General features: G+C 44.7%; 1 protein-coding gene across 1 annotated transcript in view; it reads left to right on the top strand.

Moving 5' to 3' along the window:
- PPP5C (protein phosphatase 5 catalytic subunit) overlaps nt 1-19,658 on the top strand; it is a 407,441-nt gene that overhangs the window by 245,154 nt on the left and 142,629 nt on the right. Inside the window, exon 9 of the mRNA XM_085625671.1 lies at nt 8,670-8,757. Coding sequence (XP_085481797.1) covers nt 8,670-8,757 — 88 coding nt within the window. The remainder of the gene's footprint in view (nt 1-8,669; nt 8,758-19,658) is intronic.

The following is a 19,658-nucleotide window of genomic DNA, read 5'->3' as shown; positions in this document are numbered from 1 at the left end:
AAGCAAACTTGTAATTGTAGGCATTCGCCTGTAGGCTGCAGTAGAGTATAAAGAAACAAAGAAAACTGACACCTTGCCTTTAAGGCATTAGAGTAGGGGGACCGTGCCTTTAAGACCTGTAGGAGACCCCCCCTGCTCCCATAATGCACTACAGGTGGCAGTTGGGCCAGTTCTTTTTGGCGGTGCATTCGCACCTAAACATATCTGTATTCCAGAAACAATGCCTTAAGGAGAACAATGCTCGTCCGGGGAGGTGGGTGGGTCGCTTATGACTTTGATGAGTATACCCCTGGATGAGAACTAGGATTACAGGTAAGTAACTAATCCTTCTCATCCAGGTAGATGGGAGCGTTTCATCCACCACGTGATGGAGTCTTTGGCCGCTTGGTGAAGGGAGAGAAGATCATCCCATCGGCCAGACCTCTGTGATCACTGATCCTCTAGCTCTTGTTGCAGCGGTCGCATGTGAAGACGTGCATTGGGCACAATGTAAATGCACGAAGCCATCGACCCCAGAAGAGAAGACACTTGCCTGGCTGTGGGAAATGCGGTGTTGAGAAGCGTGTGGCATTTCTGAAGCATGGATGATAACCTCTCCTCCGAAGGACACACGCTTGCCTTTGCGGAGTCCAGAGAGGCGCCCAGGTAGTGAATCCGCTGAGTGGGATTGAGGACCGACTTCTTGTAATTGACCTGTAGACCCTGTAGACCCAGTGAGTGAAGCAGTCGGAGGCAAAATGAGTGATGGCTTCAGAGACGAGCCGGCGTGGAACTTTTCAGGAGCCAGTCGTCTAGATAAGGGTAGACGAATATCTTCCGCTTGCGGAGAAAGGCAGCTACTACCACCATACACTTTGAGAATGTTCGTGGAGCGGATTTGAGGCCGAATGGCAGGACTCTGTACTGATAGTGCCGACGAGCGATCTGAAATCTGAGAAATTTTCGATGTTTCGCTGAGACAGGAATATGAAAGTAAGCATCCTGTAGGTCGATGGCACACATCCAGTCCCCCTGGTGGAGATGCAGGAAGATCTGATGCAGGGCCAGCATTCTGAATTTTTCTTTTCTGACAAATCCGTTCAGTAGACGGAGATTGAGAATGGGTCTGTACTCCGTGACCGCTCCTCGTTTTGGAACCAGAAAATACCGGGAGTACACTCCTTGATTTCTCTGCCTGGGTGGAACTTCCTCTATGGCGTTCTTGGAGAGGAGTGTGGCCACTTCGTCCTGTAAAAGTTGTTTTTCGATTTGAGGGAGTGGCTGCCTCCGTGGTGGTATCTGCAGAGGGGGAGACTTGAACCGCAGCAAGTAGCCATGCTGCACAATATTCAGCACCCATCTGTCTTTTGTAATTGCTTCCCACTCTGCCAGGTGAACACTGATACTTCCCCCGACCGGAGTGGCGAACGAGCGCGGAGGAAGTAAGAACTCACTGCTTTGAGGGCTGCTTGGTGGAGGACTGCTGCTGTTTCGTATGTCCTCTTCCTCTGCCGCGACCCCCGTAGATTATGACTTTGATGAGTATACCCCTGGATGAGAACTAGGATTACAGGTAAGTAACTAATCCTTCTGACTTACACCCAGCAGAATAAAGACGTGTACAACTACCCTCCGTGCATGGCTTGCTTATTGGCGTGTATCTGGGCTGGTAGGATGCTACACGCACGGGACGCTGCCTCAAGTGTAACTGGGAGGATCCCTCGAATTGTTGTGCAGCTATCTGCTGGGATGGGGAACCATGTGTTTTTAACATGTCCAAAGATTTTCCCTCCAAAATATGGTGATGGAGGGGCATGGCCACCATATATGCTGGAAGTTACCTACCTGCGTTGAACACCTCCACCGGGCAGCATTTGCCACAGGGAACATGGCGCACAAGCGGGAAGGGGTGCAATTAGAACATTAATTGGTATGCTGACTCTTGTGGTGAAACACTCTGGTGGGTCCTGGGGATCTTGTACAAGAGCTTCCACTGCTTCCGACAGATGCTCAGGGCACTGTCCTGCTCCCATCTAGAATGATAGGGGTAACGCGGTAGGAGGCGAGACTGTTGCAGTACACTAAGTTTTGGAGATGAGACCCCTAGAGTCCTCAAAGGCCCGCACCAATGCTTCAAACAGGGTATGGAATCATGTGGCACCTGCCATGTAAGGGGGAATAAGGCGAAGTACCGAAGCTGAAAGTGCTGGTGACGAGGTTTGTCAAGGATGTCAAAAAAGAGAATTTAATCGGAGCATTCTATCCATGAGATGATCTTATTAACCAACAGCAACACCAGAGGCAAATGCAAAAGCAGCAATACCTTTGACACTATCAAAAACAGAAGGCCACACCCGCTAAAACCACGAATTCCAGAGGGAATCAGAATCAGAATAAATTTTTATTGTTTAGTTAATAAAAACCATAACAATATAACATTTATTAACAGTGCATAATACCAATAAAATCAGTTAAAAAGTATTATAAAACAAGTGCTTTATCATTAAGTTTTAAGCCGTTTCCTTGTACGAATAGTCGATATATCAGTGAATTTAGGCTGTTACCTGAAATTAGTTCTGAAGTGCCATCGTGCTAATAACTTAATGTTAAAACATACACGTTTGCAATTTGATTATGGGTAATGTAAATTATGTGCAAAAAAAAAAATTTAAGTTTAAAAGCATTTCTGAACAACAGCAGCAGGGTGAACGAACGCGTACATTGTTTGTTCAATGAGGCTTTCTTGTGGCTGAAAATAAGTCCTTAAGGTCTGATTAAGACGGATCAGTATCTCCTTTATGGTGTGGTGAAACGTTGATGCTTTTTTGGACAGTTACCAAGTTTTTTAGCCGTTTATGTTCAGCAATCGTTAAAAATTTTGCTAGGCGGCAATTTAACTGAGTATTTTCTGAATTAAAACATGCTAGTACCGCTTGTCTCCTTGTTCGGATACCTATAGTGTTAAATACGTTTTTTAGGAGTTTCTGCCGGTCTTGGGCCATATTTTTGCATAGGCAGATTAAGTGTAAAATGTCACCTTGCTTGGCTTTGCACAGGCTACAGGAGTCTTGACCTATCCGCCGTTGCCATGGCGGAAGATGTTGGGCACAAGGCAGAACTCCCAGTCTGAACCTCATAAAGCTCAGTTTTGCTGCTTTAGAGTACCCCTGATTGAAATATGACTGTGGGGTCAGAGACTTATATGTGTTCAGAGTCATCCAGGCATGGGCTCTTTTAGAGAAGGTTGCCTTGTCTTCAATCAATGACGCTTGTTTAATGACCTTCCAGGCTAGTTTTTTAAAAGCGTAGTATCCAATTTGGGCGTCCCAGAGTTCCTGTAGTTTAGTGTATTCCAGGGCTGCCTGGAGATAAGCTCTTGCTTGGGACGTGTCTCTGTTTTGCAGTTCTTGCCACAGCAAATTGTTGAGCATGTGGGACCGAGAGCTTTTGATCTTAAACCAACAGATGATGTATGCTCCTTGTCTGGCAAGATCTTGTCGCAAAAGCCCGAACTCCAACCTAACCTGGGCTGGAGAGGTGTAGTTCGGAAGACAAAACATTTGTTTGTAGGCTTGAACCTGAAGGTTGTCTAATTGCTTAGCGTCTCTGCCCCGCATTGCTTCACTGCCATATGCAGTTGTGGGAAGAAGTTTCGCCTGGGCTACCCTTAGTAAGGGGGTCAGGAGCGGCCCCGTAAGTTTGTGCGCAAGATTTTTCAGAGTTATGGCCATTAGCAAGCCCTTTCTTTTTTCCTCCTTCATCTGGGATTTAAACAGGCCTCCTTTATCGATTATTACTCCTAAGTATCTATATTCGTCTGCCGCATCAATTTTTTTATTACCGAAGAACCAATTCCTCTGGCGTGTCATTTTGTTTTTTTGGATTGTCATCGTCCGTGTTTTTTGCAGGTTTATCTTTAGATTATTTTCTACAGCGTAGTTCTGCATTACTGTCAGGAGGTTCTGTAGACCGACGTGCGTGTGACTAAGCAAGACTACGTCGTCTGCGTACATAAGGTTGGACAGTACAGTCCCACCTAACCGCGGGGAATGAGAGTTACAGGCGTTAAGTACTTTTGGCAGATCAGCCAGATATAGATTAAACAGGGTTGGTGCTAGCACACAACCCTGTTTCAGGCCTTTTGAGGTGTAAATTTTCTTGGAGATGTGACTACCAGCGCCTAGTTTCACCTGCACCCAGGTATTTGTGTGTAAAAGTTTCAGCATGTTTACCGTAGGTGCTGGTGCACCCCATTGCTCCAGTTTCCTCCACAGTCTGACTCTGTCCACGCTGTCGAATGCAGCACTAAAATCAATGTAGCACAGGTGTAATGGTTGCTTGGAGGTTTTGACTGCGTCGATTATTAGAGATATTGTAAGGATATTGGTGGTGGTGCTTGTTGATTTACGGAACCCAGTCTGATTCCACGGTATAATAGAACTAGCCTCTGCCCAGTTTGTTAGTTCAAGTATTGTGCCTGAAAAGTATTTTGCCTCATTGTCAATCAGAGCTATTAGACGATAATTATTGGGATCAGCCTTGTCCCCTTTTTTATGGATTGGTGCTATGATTGACCCTTTCCAAAGTTCTGGTATTTTTTCCAGTTTCCTGATGTCCGTGAATAAAGATTGAAAAATAACCACCCAGGCGTCAGGGTTGGCTTTGTAAAGTGCCGGAGGAATGCCATTCGGGCCTGGTGCTCCTTCTCTTCTTCCTTTTGCGATTTGTTTCCTTATTGTTTCCAGGGGATGATGGCTAGCGACACCTGATTGGCTGTTTTCGTTGTCTCCGAGATCTAGGTTACTTGGGTAGGTTGAGGTCTGGCTGATATGTGCTTGTGGCAAAAAAGAGCTTATTTGATAATTGCCAGGTGTTTCAGCAGGGACGTTAAAATGGCTTGACAGGTAGTTTGTCCATGTTGATTCTGTTATGTTTGACCCAATTCCGGTGTGATATGGACGGATGATTCCGTTAACTGTTTTCCAGAAGCGACTACTATTGTTGCATTTTAAATCATATAGTAATTTTGCCCAGTGGTCATTCTCAGAATCTCTTATGATGTGCCATTTGAGTTTCTTCAATTTTGCCCTTTGCTCTTTTAGGTTTATTCGAAGAAAAGTGTTCCACGGTGAATATTTTAAATTGCGCAGGGCTGCATTAATTGTTTTTTTAAGAGACTTTATCTCTAGTCTGTTTTTTTTCGAAATGTTGAACTTATTACGTGTGGACTGTAGCTCCCGATTATTGTTGTTGTTTATTGCTAATTGACTTGTGAGTGAATCGGTGAATGTTTCCCAGGTTTCTATTTGATTGCCTTGACTTTCAGCTAGTTTATTAAAAAGTTGAATTGCAGCATCTGCTTTGGTAGCTGTATTTGTTGTTGTGCAATTAATCCTCCGTAGGTTAGAGGTATAAAAACTCTCCAGGGTTGCTTCTGGCATGATTGTTTTTGAGGCTATACAGGTTATATAAAATTCTTGTGGGCGATGATCACTGTCTCCTTTTTCCCCCATTCTGAACCCACCGATGTGTTCAAACAGTGCAAGATTTACAAAGGTGTAGTCCAAGATCGAACTGGTTGTTGAGGAGTAATATGAGGCTACAGGTGGAGTGTCCTCTGAGAATCTTCCGTTTAGTGCACGCAGATTTAAGTGTTCCAGGTCATCTAGTAGGTGATTGTTGCACAGGTTCTTGTTCTTCTGCTGTGGTACGTGTTGTTTGGGGATATTATACAGGCCAGTATGCAGCACTACCTCATAACCCTGAGCTGAGCCTATAAGATGTTGGTTAAAATCCCCAGTCAAAATGATCAGAGGGTTCTCTGACGCCATGTATATTTCTGTCACATGTTTCACTAACTCAGTGGCATCTTTTATTTTGCGAATTCCAGAGGGAGAAATTCATATGGGAACCGAAAATGATGGCCTATCACTGCCCATTACAGTTACCCACTCCTGTTGAAGGAGCTGTGACGTCTTACCTGGAAGAGTCGAAACCAATAACCACAGACCTGTGGGTTCTGAACATCATACAGTGAGGAAATGTAATTTGATTCACACCCGCTCCACATAAACAAACATCAGAATATCAGTTCCCTCTACTGGCAGCCAAAACGAATCTTCTTTTATTACAGTGGACAATAGAAATTGTTCCTTAATATCAACGGAGCAAAAGGGTTTACTCCAGTCATTTTCTGGTCCTCAAGAAAAGCCAGATCAAACCAGATGAAGATCAACCAATTTTAGATCTTCATTTGTCTACAAGTTTATTGCCAAGGCAATGATATTTACATGAACAAAAGAATAAACAGAAGTGTTCCTGGAACGGTGCTCGCAGATTGGTATTCTTATTCAAGTGTTTATGACTTCACTGAAAATTCCTATGCTGCAGAACCAGGACTAAAGGCGTGTAGGCTTTTGTTCTTAGTGTTTTGCGATAAAGAGCAGGGCAACATAACCCAGGCTTCTCATCTTACCATAACAGACTACTGTTCGCAGCACAGATAAATCTTATTTTGTAAGTTAAAAATAATCTTTCAGATCGTTCCCATTTGACTGAAGAAAAGAGCAGCAAAATGGCATTTTAAATACCATTACCCTTTTATCTGTTGCAGTCCTATATTAATGAGGTGCAAAGACATCTCCAACCTAGTTCATCCTTGACACGTTGTGGGACTGGCCAGCTGGAAAGAGACAGGAAGGGAGGTGAGATAAATGATGAATAGTCAAATGAATAATCACATATAAGGAAAGGGTGGAAGACAGATGAGAAGCACTTAAGATGGAAGAGTTGACAACAAGATTGAAAAGGGAAAGCGGTATACAAAAGTTGAACTCCTTTTTAAGTACTGGAAAAACAGTCCCCTTTAATATTTTATAGCACAAAAGTTTGAACAAATAGGAAACTTAAAAACAATAAAGCCTACCTATTCCCGTAGATGTGAGGGATAGTCTCTAAGACATAAGCTCCTGTGTAGCAGATCTTACTATGCATTAAAACATTGGTACTTTCAGCATTCCAGTTCCATTGGTTCTGTACTAGTTTTATTCAAAGTTTGTATTTTTTAGCATGGTTTCAGACTAGCTTTTACAGTTCCCCAGTCTATTCTGCTTGGTAGTTGGTGCACCGAGATTGTGAATAGAATGGAAAAGCTATGTAAATAAATATATATTTTGTTAATTTTGGTGCTCTTAATGTGTAATACTATGTGCCTTTGACAATATTAACTTTTTGTCCATGGCTCGGGCTCATGTGCAAGTTTACTATCCAACTGACAAATGTCTGTGGGAATTCTGCTTGACTTTGCATGACTTTTCAAGTTGCAATGCCATCTAGGGAATATAGAAGAGGCGGGGATCTAATGGTTCACACATGCACAGTCCCATGGCTGTACTAAGGGCCAGATTATGAGTTTGGCAGGGTGGCACGCCACCGCCCCTCACCCCCAAACTCGACCGCCCGCAAGATAACGCGTTTTCTCGTTGTCTGGCGGGCGGTCCTTTGGCGTTCCCTCAGTGATGCCTATGGAAAAGGCACCGCAATGGGAATGCCAAAGCCCTTTCCTGCACGCATGGACTGTTAAGTCAATGCCCGTGCAGGAAAGGGAGTGCATGCACACAGGGTGGCACACCATGTGCCTCCCAGCATGCACCCAAGGGCCCAGAGTCATGTGGCCGTTTCCTCACCTCCAGAATTTCATGGTGGAACACCGCCATGAAACCCTGATGGTGAGAACAACGGCGTTCCATGGCAGTTGCGACAGTCCCCTGGAGGCCTGACCGCCGTAGTTGTAGTACGGTGGTCGGACCACAGTTGCCACGGTCCCCAATTGCCACTGCGCCTCCACCATGGGAACTCTTAATCAAGCCCTGAGTCACAAAATGCTTATGGAAAGATTGAGTCATATTTAACCAAATGTCACTATTGAAACAAGCCGTTTGTAAGTCAGTCTATTGCTCTATTAATATAGCACAGTGGTCTCCAACTTGTTCTGTAAGTAGATCTTTTATGTTTAATGAAAACCATTCTGAGCTCATAACAAATATTTTCTTTATTGTGATAGTGACCACCTCAGGCTTGATTATTTTAGTGGACACCATAGGCAAGATTACCTTCAATGATAACCTCTGTTCATCGTGCAGGATTGACAGCAATAATGCCAACAAGTAAAAGCTCTAGAAATTTGGAATAGCTCTGAAAGAGTAATACATAAAAGCCATATCTTTGATGCTTGATCACTCAAATATCCGCTTTAAATACTTTTCAGAAGTTCAACCATTTGGCTCCAAACATCAGCGCTTAGGATTTCTGAAAATACACACGCTCTGGCCTTGAATACAAACTTTAAGTGCCGACATGTTTATTTCAAGGAAGCACAATATTCTAATTTAGTAGTCTGGGCTGGACAAATGGGAGTTACTTAATGTTAGCTGGAGAGCTACATGTATCTCACAAGCTTCTTGTTTGGAAAAAAACTTATGTCATAATTTCTGCTTATTAAATAATTTTACAGCATTTTCTGTTTCCTTGGTTAAGTCTTACATTGATGGTTTATTTTGAACACTCACCGGGGAAATAATACAAATATTCCTATTCTGGAGGCAATGTAAAACATTTTTTTTAAAATCATATGTCATTGTTGACAGTGCATTTCCTGTCCTTGCTGGCATAACTGGTGTTTCCTTTCACAGATCATGCATGGAGGGTTATTCAGTGAAGATGGCATCACACTTGAAGATATTCGAAAGATAGACAGAAACCGCCAGCCTCCAGACTCTGGTGAGTTCAAAGCAGAAGTGTTGTGGTGACTTGAGATTCAATGCTTGTTAATTGGATGCATTTGAAGAAAAGCTTCTGTTTTCATTTGATATTCCTCACGGAAATCGCCCACTTACTATATTATTGTGGCAGCGTGATGCGGATTGACAGGGCATCACATTGGAGGGTAACTTTTGGGGTCAGTTGCACTAGTAGAAAGGAGCTATTAAGAACGTGCAGTTTTGTGGCAAACCCACGTGGGTGAAATTAGAACTACCGATCCCAGGATGCACAGCACTGGCTTTTACTCACCTAAGAATAATGAGGTTACAGATGGGGATAAATTGGTAGGCAATGACTGCAGCATTTGTTACGTGCTGCCTTTGAGACAGGAATTGTTATACCGAAACGTGTCAGACATTGGACTGCTTTGTTTATGCAACTGATCAAGGTTGTTCTCAGTGAATAAATATATCTCAGGAGTTGCCCCCAAGCGCAGTACACTCTTCGACAGGCGATAATATATATATATATATATTCACTGAAAAAACCATAGGTTTCACACACGTTATAGTTAGGAATTAGCATTTAAAAAACCTTGCAAATTCAATGAAAAAACCATAGGTTTCACACATGTTACAGTTAGCTGGACATTTCACTCGTAAAAAGCCATTGAAATTCCCCCGTTATAGTTAGTGCAGGCAACTATAACTCACGCGACCGCAATCCTCTGCTGATGCTAATACTGTATTTAGACACTTATTTGCCCATGTCTTCTTCCATTAAATTTTAGCTATACATATATTACAAATATTTTTTTTTCATAAAGACACATATGTCATCAGCAGAGGATTGCGGTCGCGTGAGTTATAGTTGCCTGCACTAACTATAACAGGGGAATTTCAATGGTTTTTTACGAGTGAAATGTCCAGCTAACTATAACATGTGTGAAACCTATGGTTTTTTCAGTGAATTTGCAAGGTTTTTTAAATGCTAATTCCTAACTATAACGTGTGTGAAACCTATGGTTTTTTCAGTTAATTTGTACGTTTTTTTAAATGCTAAGTTACTTTACGCCGTTCGTGGCGTGCGCGCCCACTTCACGCAGTTCGTTCCGTGCGCGCACGGTGCGCGCACAGTGAGCACGCGGTGCGCTTCGCGCACCGCGCGCCCACTTTACGCAATTAGTGCCGTGCACGCACGGTGGGCACGCGGTGCGCTGCGCTTCGCGCACCGTCCGCACACGGAGGACATATTATGCGCTTCGTTGTGAAAGGTTATCTATTAATTGTTCTTTCAGTCTATATATATATCATGCACAAAAGGTGCCCTACGGGCACCATTTGCACACGGGGTGGGGAAAATGTGGATCTTGTTTTTTTTTATTCATTTTTTTCCGTACGCGTACGGTAAGCGCAATCGGCGTTTTAAAAAAAAAAAAAAAAAAAAAATTGAATTTTTGGCCTTGGGGACGCCCTAACAATGGCTATGTGGTTAGGAGCTGTCTAGCATGCCCCTTTTCATGTTATCCAACTTTGTTTTTCCTCCCCCCCTCAGAGTGCGAGAGAGAAAATGGCGGCCGGCACTTCCTGGTTTCGACCGATTCAAATCTTTACTAAGATCTAACAGCCAATCAGAATCGCGCACGGCACCGTACGCGTACGGTAAGCTTACCGTAAGCGCACGGTAAGCTGACACAGATATATATATTGATTTAAATGCTATTTTCTCAGGAACTACTGAACAGACATACACAAGACCTAAAAAAGGCACTTCCTTGACCTGTAGACTACCTCTCTGCCAAATTTCAAGTAACTCTGTTCAGCCATTCGGGCTGTAGCTGTGTCTAAAGGTAGCTGTGTCTAAAGGTAATAAATATATATATATATATATATATATATATATATATATATATATATATATATATATATATATTATCTACTGGCGGTCGCTAGTAGATAGTTATAGTTAGGACCGTGTTTCCATAGGAAATCCGCAACATTCTATTTGGAATAACTTTGGCGCCGGTCGACGAATCCTCGCGAAATTTTCAAAACTAATGGGGCGCTCTGCTCCGCTCCTACCCTGAAAGTCTCGGGGGGGATTCATCAAGCGGGGGCTGAGAAAAAAGGGGGGTCCCAAAACGCGTTTTCCCCATGCATTTTTCCATAGGACCTTTAGACACAGCTACAGCCCGAACGGCTGAACAGAATTACTTGAAATTTGGCAGAGAGGTAGTCCTCAGGTCAAGGATGTGCCTTTTGTAGGTCTGGTGTAAATCTGTTCAGTAGGTCCTGAGAAAATAGCATTTAAATCAATATATATATCTGTAAGCGCGCTCCGTGCGCTTACCGTAAGCTTACCGTACGCGTACGGTGCCGTGCGTGAGCTCAATTCTGATTGGTGGTTACATGACTGTAAACATTCGAATCGGTCGAAATCAGGAAGTGTCGGCCGCCATTTTCTGTCTCTCGCACTGAGAAACAAAGGTGGGGAACGTGAAACGGGGGCAACAAAGAGAGTTGCAGACCCCCTAGTGTTTGTCAGGGGGTCCAAGAAGGACCCAAAAGTACGAAAAATAAATGTAATAATTTTTTTAAAAAATCGCGGGGTACGCGTACGGTAAGCTTACCGTACGCGCACGGCAAAAAAATTTTTTAAAAAATAAATAAAGAAGTAACAATCACATTTATTAAATAAATGAAAGGACCCACAAGGGAGAAAAAAACAAATGTTACTGCGTAAAAAAAGGCGAGGCGCGCACGCCATGGACTGCGCAACGTGGGCCCTCGGTGCGCGAAGCGCACCGAGCGCCCACAGTTCGCGCACCGTGCGCGCAGGGTGTGCGCATAGTGAAAAACCAGAAAAAAATAAAATAAAAAAATACATAACTTAGCATTTAAAAAACCGTACAAATTCACTGAAAAAACCATAGGTTTCACACACGTTATAGTAAGGAATTATCATTTACAAAACCTTGCAAATTCACTTAAAAAACCATAGGTTTCACACGTTATAGTTAGCTGTACATTTCACTCGTAAAAAAACAATGAAATTCCACGTTATAGTTAGATCAGGTAACTATAACTTGTGCGACCGCAATCCACAATGTGTAATTTCAGATGTCATCATTGATGTCATGAGTGATGTCGCTGACCATGTCATGAGTGATGTACTATGTGACGTCATCAGCAGTTTATTGTGGGCTCGCAAGTTATAGTTACCTGATCTAACTATAACGTGGAATTTCGTTGGTTTTTTATGAGTGAAATGTACAGCTAACTATAACATGTGTGAAACCTATGGTTTTTTAAGTGACTATATATATATATATATATATATATATATGTATATGTATATGTTCTGCTTCACAATTCTACTCATTTATATTCTCAGAAATTCTTCTCAGAAATATACAAATGACTTTACTTTCACTGAAAGCAAAACTACAACATAGGGATATTAAAGTCCCATGAATTGCTGAAGGCGCTGCTGAGATATGAACTCGGGATCTCCTGTTTACCAAACTCAGCTGCGCCTCCATCAATTCATGGGACTTTAATGAACTTGAATATCCCTAGTTTGTAGTTTTGCATTCAGTGAGACTTAAGTCATTTGTATAGCAACAAATACCCGAAAACAAAATAATCCCTGAACTGCCAAATTAATATTTGAATACATGAAAGCCCTAAATTAAACCAATCAATGGAGAAATAAATATCCAATCCAGCGGGGATACACTTGTATCTCGGAGAAATATGAAACCGCTGCAAGATTAGACTATTTCTTATCTTCCACTTATCCATGCCTAGGTGAATACAGCCACATAAATGGTTTTTCTGACTTTTCATTTGTTAAAATGTCGGTGACTGGGATAGAACTTGATAGGTCTACTAAGAGATGATTTTTTTTAATAAGGCAAATTGGCGAAGATGAAGTCTGGACTCGTGAGATTGAGAAGATTGTGAGCTACTTTGAACTTAATGACACAACTGCAAGCGTAGGAATGGTCTGGAATGCTTTTAAAGCTATGATGCGTGCTTTTATCACCTCAAGCATAGCAGATAAAAAGGTGTCGCAGAGAAAAGAGAATGGGTCTAGAACATGAATTTAAACTGGTTACTGCAAAGTTTCTACACTATAAAATGCACACCAACCAACAGGGGCTTAGGAAAGCTAAACAGGAGATGCAAGACTATTACGAACAAGGCTACACTTCCATAGGTGCTTACTTGCAAAGGCTTACGAGGGGAGTGAACATGCTGGTTGGGTTTTAGCTTGGCAAGTGGGGGAGAGAAGGGAACAGAATATCATTACGTCACTGTATGACGAGAACGCTAATGTTCGAGGCATGTGGGCTGCTGAATTCATATCTGTGCATAGATCGCCGCCTAGTGTTGGGTCCGGATGATTGCACATTGTTGTCCTGGAAGAGTCTTCGAAGTATCACGAGATAGGTGGCTCCTCCCCTGGACTACAGTGCGCATGGGCATCCCCTCCATCCTTAGATTGTTTTTTTCCGCCATTGGGTTCGTATGTCCTAATCTTAGCTCTTAGAGTATTTAGGCCTTTTCTTCGTCGGTATTGTTTTCGTTCGGCGCTGAGTAGTTTCATCGAAGTTAGCCATCTGCCCTTCGACGTCCAAGGCCCGATCAAGATCGACGATGGAATCAAAAACATCGAATAGCCCCTTCAAGCGTTGCCCTCTTTGCAATGCTAAGTATGCTCGCCTCGACGTGCACCCGGTGTGCAACAAGTGCCCTCTCCAAACCACGACGAAGCCACCTGCTGTCACGATTACTCACCGGACCTCTGCCCCCTCGACATACTTACTGGAAGACGCCGCCCGTTGGGATCGGGCCGCGAACCAGTTCCGCGAGATGCGGGAGAAATGGGGGACTACCGCAGCCGCCACAGAACTACAACTCCCATCAGCCTGTGGGACGGCGACGCGCGCGCACAGGAAGTGACGCAGCGCGAGAACCGGGAAACCATTTAACCCGGCCAGCGAGGAGATACGCTCGCAGATTATCCTGGAGCTGACCTGAACCTCGTAGCAGAACCAACGTGGTGTTCCCCGGGTGCGGTAAGGGTGTCAGTGACACCGCCAAGAGTCCTTTCATGCACACGTTCGTGCTGTCTTCGAACTTGGAACTGCCTAAAAACCGAAATACTCCTTAGTGAGACTTTTGTAAATACTTATGCTGCCAGAGTGAGTGCGTGGAAGCGCTCAGAAAACGCTTGACATTTACCAGGTGGTATGACTTAAATACCACGCTGTGGAACTCATTGTACATCCTTATTTATGCCTTATCAAGAGTCAAAGCTCAACGCCTAATGTTATATGTGACGCCTACTATGTATCCATGATGTATGTGTGTGTTTGTGTCGTCTTCTAGCTGGGTGTATATAGAGTGGCCGCTAGGCTGCAGCATAAGACCTTCTTTCCCCAGTGAGGCCTACCAGCACACCCTTTCTGGTGGGTACATGTTTAAGCCCTATGAACAGAAACACAAGTATATTCAGCTGCTACACAAACGGGGGAAGTTTATATGTTGTTTATGTATCAACAGTCATGCCCTTGGAGTAACGTATACAGACCTGAGGCTTCCCTGAGCACCCCGCATCTAGCTAGCCTTGAAGAGGCTTTGACAAACCTAAATCGCCCTTCTTCTGGCAAAGCTAGACTTGGTTATTTTCCTTTACAGGTAGACCTAATTGTTTATGTGAGACAGTGGGTGATATTATTGTTTACGGTAAAGAAGTTAGTGTTAACAAACCCTGTGCTTCCTTTACAGATCTCCCTCCCCGCTGTTCCCATCCTTTCCTGCCCCTCGATTGATCCCCTTAAGCTTCCGTGCCTTCACGGCAACTCGGAATTGAGGTTGTCAATAGGGGGGCCCCCATTGAGCAACGAACCGATCCTGAGAGGCCTACGTAGGACCTGACAGAATAATCTGCCTAAAAATAATATACCTCTCCCGGTCGGTTCATTGGCACCATGACCACCCTAGAAGATGTGTTAGCCACATTAGTAACTCTCCAACAGGAGATTGCGGATTCCCGAAATGAGGTAGCAGCCTCTAGGGCTGAGACAGCCGCGCTACAGGACTCCGTAAATAGGCTACAGCGGAACCCCTTTGACGCCCATGTAGGGCGTGGAGCGAGCGGTGGGGTGTTCCAGTTTGGAGCCTCCGCTACTCCAACGCCGTTAACTGTGGAAATACCCACTCCCATTCCTTTGGCTGCCCCGGAACGTTTTCAGGGAGACGCAACTAAAGTGCAAGTCTTTATGACGCAAATATTGTTGCATTTTTCATGCAAACCAAAAGCCTTTCCTACTAATCAAGCCAGAGTGGCCTTTATGATATCATACCTAACAGGAGAAGCCGCTCAATGGGCTGTGCCTTATGTGCACAGAGACGACCCCCTGTTATATGACTGGGAGGAGTTCAAGAAAGAATTTGAGACTGTATTTGATCGCCGAGCGGCCTCGTTTACATCGGATAGAGAGCTACTAGAATTAAGACAAGGGAGTAAGGACATAGTTACCTATGTTAACACCTTTCAGAGGCTGGTGGCCGAAACACAGTGGCCTGAGGAAAAGAAAGGGGCGCTCTTCTATCAAGGATTAAAAGACGATCTCAAGGACGTAATAGCCCAGATAGACCCCCAACCCTCCACGTGCATAGACCTAATCAATCTGGTATTGAGACTAGATTATCGGTTAGGAGAACGGAGAGGGGATAGAAAGAGGGTAGAGAGACCACCCATGCGCTTTGACCGCAACAGGGGCCTAGGCGGTGGGCCGGGAGCTCCCGTAGAACCTATGGACATAGGGACCGTAAGGGCTCCGCTGACACCAGCTGAGAGAGACAATAGACGTAAAGCGGGTCTATGTATGTATTGTGGGAAGAAAGGCCACTTTGTCCGGGAGTGCTTGGCCAAACCCAAAACTGGATTTGGGGTGGCGAAATCACCAGGACACACTACTGAGGAAAGTAAGGGAAACTAATACACTCAGGGACAGCCGAAGGGAACTCCTTGAGTGGTATTCGTGTCCCTTCGTTATCGAAACAGACGGTATACACTCCACAACATATGTTTCTCCCGATACACCTCAGAACCCCCAAAGGTTGGCAACCTATAGAAGCCATGATTGATTCAGGAGCCACAGGGCTATTCATGGACCAAGGGGTGGCTTTAAGCTTGGGTCTCATGTTAATGGCCAAAGACCATCCCGAGGAGGTTTTGGCGGTGGATGGAAAGAAATTGAGCACGGGTCCCATTGAATACCACACCAAACCTTTGTTAATGCTGTGCGAACATGACCATACCGAGACGGCAGGGGCGTAACACAGGCCCCCGCAGCCCCCGCGGTGCGGGGGGGCCCCCAGCGCTCCAGGGGCCCCCTCACTCAGTCTCAGAAGAGCCATCAAGCAAGCTTCCATTTAATTCACGATTGAAGTTCAATCGTGAATTAAATGGTGTGCGCCGCACACGCCGCGGCCTCTTCATTATATAAATGGTGCCGTTTTGGTACCGCGGCCTCTAATTGGTTGATAGTGATGGTGCGCACGCGCACGCCGGGGCCCTGGCCCGGCGGGGCCACAAGGGACTTTCACTTTTTGCCGTGCCTCCGGACCCTGAAGATTACATCGCGGCCCATCCTAGATCCAAGAGAAGTGGAGAAGAGCTGGTGTGGTAAGTGGAGAGTCCTGCACTGCAGGATGCCTCGCATAGCTTTATGGTACTCCGGCACCTGATGATTACTTTGCGGCCCCTGCTCGGGCCGAGAGAAGTAGAGACGAGCTGGTGCGGCAAGTGGGGGTTCTGTTAAACCTGTTAAAGCCTGTTTGGAAACTTTTTATAAAAACACATATATTGAAATCTACTGAATGGATTTAAACTGCGCACAGAAAAGCCCACTTTCGGAGTAAAGTTCAATTTCATGCCAGGTTTGGTGTAAATTCGTTCAGTGACTTGGTCCATAGGCATAAGTAAAATTCCCTACTTGAGCTAAAATGGGAAAACACAACTTTCTTCAACCGCCCCTTAACTGTTATTGAACCCTCCCATCCCTTATCATGGATCTATACATAAATTGGCATGCCGGACTTTAGCTGACTATTCAAGCAACTGCTAACTCTGGTGCAAATCCGTCCAAGGGATTAAAAGTTATAGACCGATTTTAAAGCATGCTTTTTCAACGTAAAGTGCAGGGTGACTGCCACTGTGTGATATAATAGACTGGCACACATGCAATTGTACTGCTGATTATCGAGACTCAGGATATCGAGATACAATAACATCCAGGACAAAATGTGGAAGACCGAAATAGCAAAAGGTGAGTGCATATAGAGGAAGTATAGATACACTATTCCCAACTCCACATCTGTGTACCTTGTACTGCGCAGGTACTTACATGTGGAGTTAGGTATAGAAAATCTAGACTTACTTGCCATTCGGTGTTTTGGATTCGATATTATGTCCTCGATGTTTATATACTTCCCTATTCCAGGGGCGTAACACAGGCCCCCGCAGCCCCCGCGGTGTGGTGGAGCCCCTGCGCTCCAGGGGCCCCCTCACTCCATCTCAGCAGAGCCATCGAGCAAGCCTCAAGTCTGTGCGCGCATGATTGAAGTTCAATCATTAATTAAATAGTGCGCACGGCGGCGTCCTCCCCATAAATTAAATGGTGCGCGCCGCGCATGCCACGGCCAGCCGCATGTCCTCTTCATTATTTAAATGGTGCCGTTTTGGTACCGCGGCCTCTAATTGGTTGGTAATGATGGTGCGCACGCCCGGGCCCCGGCCGGGCGGGGCCACAAGGGACTTTCACTTCTTGCTGTGCGTGGGATGATGAATTCAACTGTGGAAGACTAAAAGTGGAAATGAAACAAAAGCGGACCTGGGGGGCCCCTGGAATTGCTGCCGCTTCACAGGTAAGACTGTGGCTGTGGCTGATGTATCGCTTTCAACACCTACAGCTGGCTGCAATTTCCGTGTCCTGCTATGTTATGTACAACCGTTGCTGCTGTGCTTGCCGTTAGTCTTTCTATCCTCTGTGATGTCTGTTGTTTTTTTCCCTGTCGATCTAACTTAATGCAAGTTGCTACTGCCCTTTCACCCCATACCACTGATTTGTCCTAATTCGAGGGGCGGAGTCATGGTACAACTATGGACATTTTCATGGTTATCTATTGTCACTGTGAAACATGCAGGCCCTGGAAATGAAAATAGATATATTCTCCTGGAACCCGTCGATTAGAAGGGGTTGGATGTGTGAGGGGTAAAAGGCGTCCAAATCTGGGGGCGGGGGGGGGGGCGGGAGGGGGGGGTTAGGAGTGGAGTTCTGCCCCTATGGACTCACTATTTTTTAAACCTCTGCCCCAAAAGAAATTGAGACCATGGAAAAATGCAACAGTGAAGCAGTTTAGGCTACTTAATTGATCACATGCAGGTTTTATTTTAAGGTAGTTTATAGTGTTAAGGCACCTGCTGCAGGAATCTACTTGTATCCGGCAAGTATCCAAGTATAATACTAGTAAGATCACTCAGGTGGATTAAAAACTTGCAGTGTGTAACCTGCTGGTGATAAGCCTGAATCGTACAATTCTTGTTGGGTTAATGTGTTCCTTCCTGCATAGTAATGTGCGTAACGTATAGATCAGAGCTTCCTATGGTCTTCTCCTAGCTCAGTGTGCTAATGTATGTGCTGCAGAGAACCTTGCACAAGTTGTCGGTCATAATTTCCAGTATTGGATAAAATAGCCCAGTGGGTCATGGTTGTGTTGCAAAGATACTGAATACCGCCCAATTTGTATACTGAGCTGCTGGGGTCACTGGGATGCAAAATGCAGGTCTGCTCTAGCATGGACGGGTGATGGAAATGTAATAGAGTGATTTCAGATTGGCCGATCAGTCATGTTGTGGCAGGGCACTGTTTCATGTGTCACTCCTGAGATGCAAGCTTGACACAGTTTCTAGTCACTATCCAACAGCACCTTGCACAGCATTAGGCCATCCCTTTGAGAGCCTTCAGCGCGTGAAAGGGGCTAGGGATGCAAACATGCAGACACTGGTAAAAATGATCACTCTCCGCACAGCGAGAATAGGGAAAATGTACACCTTCAAAAAGTTGCAAAAGTTTTACTCTGGGTTTAAGTGGGATGACAAAACTGGGGGGGGGGGGTCTCCCAAAGGGTCATGGCCACTGTAATTAATGTAAATCTGTGCTTAGCATAGTATGCCGCCCAACTTGCAATTTGCTGTTTCTGTCTTTGCATCCAGATATATGAAACAAGTAACATCATACCTACAACATGTCAGGACTATTGGCTGTGTCAATGGTTGTTAGTACATACGCTAAATAAGCAGCAACTATGACTTGTATATAATAATGAAAAAGCTTCTAGTTAAAGCCTTGGTGACACCACCACAATGTTGCTGCTCCTGAGTTTCAAAAAGATAAGCAAAACCCAGAGAGAAAATGACTTTCTTTAAAGGATTTACCTTCTCCTTCAAAGCTCACCTGGCAAGATGTCATGCCGTAACTTCTCCACTAGTGAGCAGTGTGAGTATGCACACATCGATGTGCCCGCTGTCACTGCAGTTCGGAAAAAAAACGGACCGCCTGTGCCAGGGCACAAAGAGCCCGATAGAGACCTGTTTTGGGGCCCCCTTTAAAAAACTGCTGGTGCTCAGCACCGGTGAGACCCGGTCCACTTAAAGCCCTGGTTTTACTCATGTCACCAACAGCAACTGATGTTCTAGTTGTAATTTCGAGCATTTACCGTAAATCTACAGCAGTACGTCTTGTCCCTGCCTTGAAAAGGCTGCTGCTGATGCCACCATCTGACTTAATGGGCCAGGAGTATTGCAATTACTAATCTAGACCTATATTCATTATGCTAATCTAG

This window comes from Triturus cristatus, chromosome 9 (assembly GCF_964204655.1).
Source record: "Triturus cristatus chromosome 9, aTriCri1.1, whole genome shotgun sequence".
In the NCBI taxonomy this organism is placed as follows: Eukaryota; Metazoa; Chordata; class Amphibia; order Caudata; family Salamandridae; genus Triturus; species Triturus cristatus.
Note: the sequence above shows the minus strand (reverse complement) of the source record. Positions and strands in the feature narration are given on the sequence as shown.